Source organism: Elephantulus edwardii, unplaced genomic scaffold (genome assembly GCF_000299155.1).
Source record: "Elephantulus edwardii isolate Elephantulus edwardi_28Jun2011 unplaced genomic scaffold, EleEdw1.0 scaffold00124, whole genome shotgun sequence".
Taxonomy (NCBI): Eukaryota; Metazoa; Chordata; class Mammalia; order Macroscelidea; family Macroscelididae; genus Elephantulus; species Elephantulus edwardii.
In genome coordinates, this window is record NW_006399874.1 from 8,587,969 (window position 1) to 8,599,727 (window position 11,759).

The window sequence follows — 11,759 nt, forward strand, 5'->3', positions numbered from 1 at the left end:
GCGGTTGGTGCAGGATAGAGCAGGGTTTAGGGCTGTTGTGCATAGGGTCGCTATGAGTCGGAAACGACTCGAAGGCACATAACAACAACAACAACAACAAATCCCTTATTGTTTCTTCAAAAGTAAAATGTGAGCCTCAACAAAACCAGGACAATTTCGATGAAAACGAAACAAAAAATTTCAAATCCACAACTGTTGGGAAAGTTAAGGGTAAAATGTCACAATGAATGACTGGATTTGTATATCTATAGGAACTCTATATATGAATGCTATCTGTGTATTTTCTGAACCTAAGATCCAGTTTTCTCTCTTATTCCTCTCTCAGTGCCTTCCTCTGTCTCTGAGTTATTCCTACCAACCTGAGCAGAGGAAGAGACAGCCAGGAACAAATGACTGTCAGTTGTTCATCAAGCCAGGAAACTGATAAATGAAAAAATGGAGTTTCCCATTTAACAGAAAGTACAAGCATTGGAATGAGATATAGTATCTGTGCTCTGCCCAGAAAAACAGTAAAAATAAGGGCAATGTTGTATACCATCGAGTCAGAATCAACCCATAGCTGACCCTCCCCAGTGTGTTTTCAGAGGTAGTTAAATCACAGGCATTAATCTTCCCGTCTTTCTCCTTAAGAGCAGCTGATGAATTCAAACCACATGCCTTGGAATTGCAGTACAGCTTCTTGGCACTAATTTAGAATGGAAGTGAAAAGATTAAGTGGACATCCAAAATTTACTTTTTCAAGTAAATGTTATTGTTTTAAAGTTCATTGAAGATAAGCTAGAAGTAGGTAATAAGTAGGGGAGATGTAGAAAAATATAAAAATATCAAATTATGTAAGTGCCCATCATTAAACGAATGGATAGAGAAGCTGTAGTATATTCACACATTGGAATACTATGCTGCATTGAAAAACAAGTAACGCATGTAATATTATTTAAAATGGTGACCCCGAAGGACGTTATGCTGAGTGAAATATCTCAGTCACAAAAGGACAAATACTGCATAATGCCACTGTTGTAAAACGGGACTGACATAGGGGTTGGTGGAGACTGAGAAGATGGGGTATATAATATATACTGCACTGAAACAAATGAGGGATAAAACTGTTTAAAAGGGATATGTGATTAGGTATTATTGTCATGACAGGAGTCCACACAAAGGCTGCATAGTGGAGTGGACCTGGGGGGAAGGATTGTAAAGCAATGAAAGAATTTTTTTTTTACTTTTCAAAGAGAAGAGTGAACTGGGTGGGAGAAGGGTGGTCAGGGAGGAAAGGGCAACAATGAATGAATGGAAATCCAAAGTTTCTGTAAATTTTCATTAAGAATTAATAGTAATAATAATAATAAATAATCTCTAATTCTTAAAAAATACCCCAAATTCAAGATGGATTAAATACCTAAATGTATAAGTCAAAAGCATTAAATTATTAAAGGACAAAAAAGGGGAAATGTTGTCAGGACAAACTATAAACAATGGGTTATGTAATACAATAATAAAATCAGAAAAAGCAAAAGACAAAATAAAATAATAGAACCACATAAAAATTAATTTTTTGTTCCATCAAAAAGTGGGAAATTACAAAACAACAAGCTCCAAGTGGGCCAATATCTTTCAAAATCACATATCTGACAAGTATATGATTAAAAAAATACATAGAGTTTTGACAACATAGTAAAAAAGATAAATGTCTCAATAATAAAATGGTCTTGAAGACATATTTCACACCAAAAAAGACATTCAAATATCTACCACAACAGGAAAAGATCCTAAGCATCACTGATCATCAGAGACACAAAATCACAAGGAGATACCATGTCTCTTCAGCTAGAATAAAATGAGACTGAACAAAGATAACAAAACTAGAAAAGAACAAGTGCCTCTATTTGCCTGGAGAAACATAGAAAGAAAGAGATGCAGGAATGAAAGTAGTATAGGGAAGTGGCTAATTGCCCACACAAGCAATAGCTTCCATTGTCATGTTATCAGAAGAACTGAACAAGCTAGATATCATTACTTAACATTTTGATCAAAGATTCCACTGAATCCTAATCAAAACGGAGAAAGGGTAAAATAGAGAATAGGTGTAAAGAGATTCTATCTCCTGTAAGATGACGTTTGTATGAATTCTGGGATTATTTAAGACAAAATATCCCTGAAGTCTTTGAAGTCTTGTGAAAATCAAATTAGTAAAAAAAAAAAGTATACTTTTAGCAGTATGATAGGTTGTTTTGCTTTTTTTCAAATTTTTTAAATTTTATTATTTTTTGTATGTGTACCATCAAATCGGATCTGACTGGCACAGGAGGAAATTGTCCCCCCTTCTCCAGCAGAGCATCTGATGGATTCAAACCACACACCTCTGGTGGAGCAGTATGATGTTTTAAGAAGGAATAAAAGAATATGGCATCAGGATCAGAGGAAGATTCATCAACAGTCTGCATCATGCACATGGCACAATCTTGCTTGCTGAAAGTGAGGAGGGCTTGAAGCACTGGCTGCAGAAAATCAGGGACTACAGCTTTCAATATGGATTATTGATCTTAACATCAAGAAAACAAAAATTCTCACCATCTGGTCAAGAGGCAGCATTATGATGGAGAAAAGATTGAAGTTGTTAACTATTTCATCTTGCTCAGATCCACAATCAGAACTTGTCACTAGCAGTCAAGAAATCAAATGATAAGTTGCACTGGGAAAATCTTCTGTCAAGGACCTTTCTAGAGTGCCAAAGAGCAACAGCGTCAGTCTAAAGACGAAGACTTGCCTGATTCAAGCCATGACCTTCTCAACTGCTTGGTATACATTTGAAAGCTGGAAAATGATAAAGGATGACAGAAGAAGAACTGATACCTTTGAGTTGTGGTGCTGGAAAAGAGTATTGAATACCTATGGTCTGCCAAGAAGGCAGATCTGTCCTGGAGAAAGTGAAACCAGGGTGTTCCTTGGAAGCAACAATGGTGATAAAAAACATCTTATGTAGTTTTTGGGATGCTGTCAGTAAGGGCCAGTCCTTAGACAAGGATATCATGCTTGAAGGTTGAGTTCAAGAAAGGAAGACCCTGAATGAGACAGATTGACACATTGACTATAGCAATGAGATCAGGTATGTCAGAGATGATAAGATTGTTCATAGGGTTGCTGTGAATTGTATTCAACTTGACAGTGCATAAGAACAGTAACAACATGGAATACAAGGACAATATAAGGTAGAAAGATTAGATAGAGACCTTAAACCCTGTAAATTAATATTAATGGAGAAGGAACATCAAAAAATAGAATGTAACCTCCAACAAACTTCCATCATCATATTAATTCTAGGATTGAGAATGATGATTCCTGTGTACTAGCTATTAAAAGAGTAAGATTTCCAAGTGACTCACATAGGTGGTTTACCACCTGGAGAATTTTTTTTTTCTTTTCAATAAGTAATTGCAATTCTCTCCAGAGAAGAGAGAGTTGCCTGGAAGGAATCACTTCTATTTTGAACATATTCATATTTCTAAAATCTAGCAACATCTTGGAATTCTGGCTAGCCTAGTGTAAAAAAGTTACACTTCTAACCCCAAGGCAGGTGGTTTAAGACAACTACCTGCTTCATGGAACAAAGACAGGCAATCTGATCCTGTTTGACTTACCGCCTCTGAAAACCCACTGAAGGATCAGCTATGAGTTGATTACGACTCAGTGGCATATAACAAGAATGAAATATCTATGTGCAGAAAATGGAATATTTTTAAAAAAGGACACTCTTTTCCATATGGTTTGTGCATCATTCGGTTAAAGAAAAAACAAACAGGCTGTTTTGTCCTTAAGTCATCCTCACTAAATAGTCCTAAAAGGCATGTGGCTTGATTCTTGCTTGCTTTTAATATGTCTGAAGCAATAGAAATAATATTGTGTTAAACACAGAGAAGACTGCAGCATTCGGTGTGGATCCTCTAGGATGTCAGGTAAACTCTTTTCCCTGAATTGCCTGGTTTATTAATGTCATTTTGGAGCTATTTGAATATTGTTGTTTTGTATCATCCTCTTACACGTGATCCTTATTAACATGATGCCTTAATTACTTCTTTTTAAAAACATGAGAAACGTTTAAAGAATAAGACTAAAACTATTTTCTATTGTGACTCAACAGTTGAGCCACGTCCGTGCAAATTTATCAATTACCTATCTCATTTTTTATCTTCTGTGAAACAATTTATGGAAATATCTTTATTTTATGCCTCCTACAACAGCAATAGGTTAGGTCACTCTGACCGGAGCTGGGCAAGCTAGAGGTTGGGAAATAGCCTGGTGTCCTTTTTTAATAAACTCCTCTCACTCCTGAATCTCTGTTAAATATGCCTTCCCTCTCTTAAATAGTAGAGCAGCATATTTGAATGATTTAGAGAAATATCACCAAGTTTAGCATCATTCACTCTAAATAAACTCATTGAAACAGCAGGCCCTTATTTTTCTCCCAAGGTCCACTGAAATCTGTCCCACCCAATCTTAAAAAAAAAATCAAACAAATCAGATCACTTTAATACTAAATCTTGTTCTGCCACTTATTAATTGTGACACTGAAGCAAGCTGCTTTATGTTCTGGATTTAAAAATATCTCTTAAAATACAGATGATAATATTCATTTGTATCTTATGGGATTCTAATGAGGATTAGACTATGTAGATATATTTATGTAATACCTACTTAGGCTTCTGTTTATACTCTGGAATCCTCATTATAAATCGTTTAATACAGAATCACAGTAAGTACTGGATGTGTGGTAATAATCGTTAGTATAATTGACAAAACCCTAAAAACAGAAATTAAACCTCTACAGTTAACTTCTCCTGCTGACTTTTTTTGTTTCTCAGTTTGCTCATTTTGAAATAAAGATAAAAATACATAATATTTTGGCATGTTATAATGATATTGATGAGTAAATACATGTACACATAAGTATATGAGTAGTGATGTGGTGGCTTATATTCCTATTTCAGAACTCAGCAGTGTGATATTCAACCCAGTGGAATTAGCTTGATTACTGGTTCCAAGGAGGCCATGCTTTTTCCAAGGAGGCCATGCTTTTTCCTTTTCTCCTCCATTCTGCAAGGTCAGTGCAACTTCATCATATACTATCTCAAATATGCAGCCAATATTCCCTTTCCCCTTCAGTGCTCCCCACAAAGAGAGACAGAGCAGCCTTAGTATTATTTTAATAAAAATCCAGGACAGGAAACATGGAAATGAATGCCATTATTTAAGGTAGTCACATCTGGTATGTGTATATCACAGGACCAGAAGCTACATCTCAAAAGTGAGATACCATGTTAGAATACCCTAAGCATTCAAGGACATTTTCTTGAGCTGAATTCTAGTTGATTTTAAACAGTATTTCATTTTTGAAATGAATTAACAGACTGGCAGGTTCATTGGCTAGTAATAAGTCTAATGTTGTTGTGTGCCATTGGGTTAAAACCGACTCATAGCTGACCTTCAGAAGGTTTTTAGAAGCTGTAAACTGCACCAGAGTATATTGTTCATCTTCATTCAATAAAGCATCTGAATGTGAATTGCCTATTTTAAGATAGGCATAGCAACTTTTTACCCATTAGGTCATTAGCGCTCCCTAAGTCTAACGAGTCAAGCACTTTTCAGCATTTTTAGTACAAGATGCCGTCCCACGGTCACTTGTGGTTGCTGTGAGGCTGAACACTGTGACACCGATGTGTCAAATGCGTTAATGGTTGGCTACCCAATGCGGACTGAGAGTGGGGTGGAGCTCCCCAATTGAACAAGTGTGGAAGGAGCAGTGGCGTCCACTTCCATAATAACTTGCCTCCGGAAACCCTATGAACTTGGAGAGAGGATGAAAGGTACCCAAGCGTTAAGGACTCTCCTTCATAGGGTCGCTATAAGTCGCCTGCGACTCCACGGCACTTCACAACAACAACAACATAGCTGTTGTTAGTTGTTATTGAGTCCATTCTGACTTAAAGTGATACAACGTATGCTCAGATTTTCAAGGCTGTGATCGATCTTTCAGGAGTAGATTGTCTGTCCTTGTCTTTTGATCTGCGTGGGTTAGAACCATCCATCTTTCAGCGAGTATCCAATACTTACTCATTTATTTCACTCAAAGGTATTTTCATTTATAAGTTCACTAAAATAATACAACCAAAGCCCACAATTTCTTAACAATTTTAATGTATTTTAAATTCATGCTATTACTATCATATAATATAATCATAATTTAATATATTATTGTGATGCTAGATGTGAGATCAGAAAAAAAAAAAAAAAAACCAAAACAACGAACCAACCAGTGTGGCTGTCAAATCACTGAGTGGGAAAATGGAGACAGTGAAACATTTCAGATGCTATTCAGAATGTTCAGTGTTGCCACTGAAATTGATCTATGATTGTGATTAATTGCTTTTGAAATTTTGATCAAAATTGATCTGTCCAATTTTCTGGCACTGGCTTTGTAAGTCAGATCTTACCCTCGAATTACATAAATCAATTTAGTCTGGACTTCTGTAAAAACTGGGAGAGAAAGATAGAAGTAATTTCTGAGTTGTCAGTGACTGATGGATGCTCTGATTTCACAGTTTTAGTAAAGAAAAGGTCTTACCATAGCTGTCATAGGCATCCTCACTTACTCCATGACCGTAGTCATAGTATTCAGGCACGCTGCAACAGATTTAGACAGCAATCAATGTTATTGAAATCAGGAAGAATCAACCAGAAACTCCTCTGGAATTTGAAGGCAAAATGGGTGTTAAGGTACTATTTCAGGTAACTTTAGGCATGAGACACAATGCTAAAGAAATATTCAGTAAGAAAAATACAGGTTATCAACAAGGAGTGTTATGATTTTCTTCTGCCACCTCAGACCTTCTATATCTTCATACTCCAGTTTCATAAATCAAATTTCCCCTAAAACACACATATAATACTTAAAAATTTGTCAAGAGATGAATTAAAGAGCTCAATTTTCAAGAAAAAGTGCTACATAAGATTAGAATCTAGTCGGTTGTGTATGGCTCTTAATGTGGTACTTTAAGAAATATGGCTTGATTTCATCTTCACTTCCAAACACTGAAATGATACTTACTTTACCTTCTATTCCTTATAAACCATACAAGCTACTGCACTCCACTGAGTGCTAGATTGCTAGATGGGACTGCACTTGAATAACTCTGCGATAAGTAAAGCCTGCTCTATTCCCATTTTTTAAAATTAACTTTTAAAAAAGTTTATTTTATTAATTTTAATGAACGTTTACAGAGATTTTGGATTTCCATTCATTCATTGTTACATTTTCTCCCTGCCCACCCCTCCCCGCCCCCAGTTCGCTTTTCTCTTTGAAAAGTAAAAGAAAAATTCCTTCCTTGGTACACAATCCCTTCCCCCACTTCCCCACCCCCGCTCCCGCCCCACGTACACTCCACTATGCAACCTTCATTCTGGACTCTTGTCATAACTGTAATACCCAATCAAATATCACTTTCCCCCCACACACTTTTTTTTAAATTTATTATTAATTTCAATGAAAATTTACAGAGATTTGGATTTCCATTCGTTCATTGTTGCATTTTTCTCCCGTCCCAACCCTCCCCCCTAGTACACTACCCTCTTGGAAAAAGAAAAGAAAAATTCTTTCATTGTTTTACAATTCCTCCCCACAGGTCCACTCTTTCGCTCTAGACTCCTGTCATGACAAAAATACCTAATAACATTATCACTTTTAAACTGTTCTCTCCCTCACCATCTATCCCCATTTTTTAATGTAAGGTATTTAATGTCTTTTCCTATTACAATTGTCCTTGCTTTGTCCTGTAGCATCGACTACACCCTTTAAAAGGAAGCTGATTAGGATCTGGACATTCCATCTCTTATCCTTGGAGTAACATATCCTCCCAGCTACTACTATTTCTTTCATTACAGAGTTTTGTGGTGTTTTTTGTTTTTGTTTTTTTTTAATTTATACTCACTCCTTCCACATTCTTGAGCACATTCTAATCAGGACATTTATTACCACTATCCCACTGAAAAAGCTCTTGTTAAGTAGACCAAGGACTCTATTGGTCAAGTAGTGTCTTCATATTAATCTAGTCATATTATTCAAATTAATTGACAAAGCTGATCATTTTATGTCCCTCCAAACTCTAGTCTTGTATCTGAGCTCTCTCACAGGGGTCTCTTTACCTCATTTGCTCATTCTCCTCTATCCTCCATCCACTTAACTTGGAGACCATGTGAGCTCAGTTAATAATAATTTTCTCTTTCCTAGTCTTACTCTGTAGGCAATAATAACTGATCATATGGCTTTAACAACATCTCTATTCCAAATTCCTCTAATTTACATCCTCAGCCTTGGCATCTCCCCTCTGGTCTCATATATCCATCCAACTACCTGCTAGACATTTCCAGTGAGTGGGAAACCTTTATCAAAGCACAAAAAGTTCATGTTCCTTTCACCTCAAACCTTTGCCTATTGCATTCTCTTATTTTCATGAATGACAACTCCCTAGTTCATTTGTGTTGCTCTTATTAAAACCTGCCTTCTGCTTTTCTTCACATCTCATGTTAAATCCAACTGCAAATGAACCCCTTCTCTTACAAAATGCAGAAGTCCATAGGAAGTAGCACTGCAAAATCAAAGTTATGCCCCTCTGGTTGTTCCATTTCACCAAAAGACCAGAGGAAGAAAGATGGAGACTCACCTTCCTCACAATTTACAGCCATGGGAACATAATGGAATGTAAACTATGAGTTAGATCCTTCTTGTTGGCAATGAGTTTGCGTTTCTGTAAAGTATATATAAAATCTGAATACAGCTAAATATATCCATCTCTTGGATGCTTATCTTGTCCAAACAACTTGGTCCCTTAATATTTCTCAGGTCTTATCCTCTACTACTTTTTCTCTGCTCACTCTACAAAGAGTCCAGAGCAGATCCTTGAAAACATCAAGAACAAGAACATCATTGTCTCAGGACCATTGTGCTTGCTGTTCCAGCTACCTGGAACATGTACTTCCTAAATATTTAATTGTTCCTCTCTCACTGGCACTCACTGGCACTTTGTTTTATTTATCTTAATAATTATCCATAAGTATTCATGTTATATAAACATGCACAAAAGCCCACATTCAGAACCTAATTGTCACTTAAAAGATATTCCCTACTCATCATCTATCTAAACTAGATTTTAATTAAATTTAAGGGATCTCTGGTGGCCTAGTTGGTAGAGAATTATACAGTCAACCCAAAGATTGTGCCTCTCTGGCAGGCCCACAGGGAAAAGATGGACCTTTGAGCTGTGGTGCTGGAGAGGAGTATTGAGAATACCATGGACTGCTAGGAAAAAAAACAGATTTGTCCTGGAAAGGGTTAAACCGGGTGGCTCCTTGGCGACAAAGATTCTGAGGCTCTGTCTAACATACTTTGGGCATGTTGTGAGGAGAGACCGGTCCTTGGAGAAGGACATCATGCTTGGGAGGGTGGAGGGACAGCGCAGGAGAGGAAGGCCCTCTATGAGGTGGATTGGTTCAGTGACTGGGACAATTGGGATGGGATTGTCAGAGACAGTGCGATTGGCACAGGACAGAGCAGAGTTTAGGGCTGTTGTACATAGGGTCGCTATGAGTTGCAAGCGACTCGACGGCACATAACAACAACAACAACACAACTTCCTGTGTAACTTACAGCCTCCAGAAAATCCACCAGAAGACCATTGAAGAGGTTCTGAATGGATAACAATGAGTTGAGTGAAGTTGAATATTGATCATTTGGAGGCCCTGGAGGTGCAGTAGCTAAGAAATTATTCGTTAATCAAAACATTAGTGGTGCAAACTCCTCAGATTTTGCACTAAAAGATGAATGGGGAAGTTGAATTCTATAAAGAATGTATAGGAGAAACAGGAAATATATCTCCCCAGGAATTGTATGAGCGAGTTCTACTTTGTCCTATAGGGGCATTATTATTTCATTATTAGTCATTTAGCCAGACTAACAAATATATTTGGACTAGCATTCACCTCTTGAGCTTTTCTTTATCTTAATATTTTTCAATCATCATTCCAGATATTCTATAAACAAGGGTGAAATCACATATCCACTTATTTACTTATTGGCTAGCCAATAAATAAATTTGAGAAATAAGTTCTTTATGATAAAAACCCAGTCTCCTTTGTTTATCTGATTTCATTGTTCTAGAACAATTATTGAGATATGACAGCCACCTGGTATTCTATATTGTGGACTAAAAGAACGAACTATAAATAAGAAAATTGGATAACATTTAGAGGAAAAATTTACTGTGATGAAGCCATATTTTTTTTCCATACTTCTTTTTTTTTAAATTTTTTTAAATTTAGGTTGTTTATTTTTCATTTCAATGAACATATATTTTAAGCACTATGCACATATCAAAATTATTTTTTCTTTGCTAACAAATTCATTTTCCTCTTTCTTGGATAGCCAGACAATTTCTTATTACATTTCCTCTCCTCAAAATTAACTCCTCCGTTCAAATGTAGAAACTAACCCTAATCTAGCTTTTAATTTACTCTTAATTTAAAAATTATTTCCATTACAAATTCTTTTTAATATATCTAGGTGTAGCAAGAATATGACTTACTATCGAATATCAAATTTTAGAGATGTAAAAGGGTTAGTTTGGCACAAAACCAAAGACAACAGAAATTACATGTTTTTCTGGATGTGATCATCATTATCCCTCAAGGTTGCATCATATGAAGGACTTGAAATTTCATTGATAAGCAAGAAAAAGAAAAGAGAAGCAAATAAGAAAGTGAGAAATAATATGTCATAGAAGCAAATCTAGACAGAAGGTCATTGCTATCTTTCCTGGGCAACAGGAAAAAGCAGTGTTTTCAGCATTAATATAAGGAAACTGGGAAAAAGTATCGCATTCATTGCCCAAGATACTGTTACACAGCTATCTAGGTGGAAGTTTTCTTCTCCTTCCTTCCAATCACTTGAGTTTGTAGAAATCCAGTTCCATTATATGGTGGCTCAAGGTTTCTCTCTTCTTTTTGTACTTATATTAAGGGAAATAATACAATTTGATTCATAACTCAATAGAATGATTCTGTGAATTGTTACATTTATTCCCCAGACTGTCAGGAAGTTATGATGCACTATCAAGTAGGAACTGACCCATAGGTCATCTTCCAGTAGGTTTTCAAAGGCAGTATAATTGTGCAGAAGGTGATAGCCCATCTTTTTCTTGTGGAGTAGCTAGTAGATTTGAAAGATGTGCCTTTGAGTTGGCAATGCAGAACCTTACTGCTAAGTCACCAGAGATCCTAAGCAACACTCAGATGTTTACAAGGATGTGGAGGAATGCTGGCATTAACAGCAGACTCTCCTTGTTTTTGTCATAACTGGAAATCTTTTTCTGAATGACCCTCTGATACATTTTCCCAAAGCATACTCTGATCTTTGACAAAGACCAGTAGAACAGAACATGATTTTGGAATTACTATGCTTCTCAAGTTCAAAATGAACCTGAGGAAAATTAACCCAAATCCACAGGAGCGAAAATATGACTTTGATTTCATCCCACCCAAATTTCAGAATCATCTCAGGAACAGATTTGAGGCTCAGGAACAGGTTTGAGGCCTTGAACACTAATAAGCGAAGACCAGATGAGTTGTGGGAGGATGTCAAATGTATCATCCAGGAAGAGTGCAAATGGTCACTACAAAGACAGAAGAGGAAGAAAAGACCAAAATGGATGTCA

General features: G+C 36.5%; 1 protein-coding gene across 1 annotated transcript in view; it reads right to left on the reverse strand.

The window, feature by feature from the left end:
* KHDRBS2 (KH domain containing, RNA binding, signal transduction associated 2) overlaps positions 1-11,759 on the reverse strand; it is a 1,025,883-nt gene that overhangs the window by 28,199 nt on the left and 985,925 nt on the right. The window contains exon 8 of the mRNA XM_006893149.1: positions 6,620-6,678. Coding sequence (XP_006893211.1) covers positions 6,620-6,678 — 59 coding nt within the window. The remainder of the gene's footprint in view (positions 1-6,619; positions 6,679-11,759) is intronic.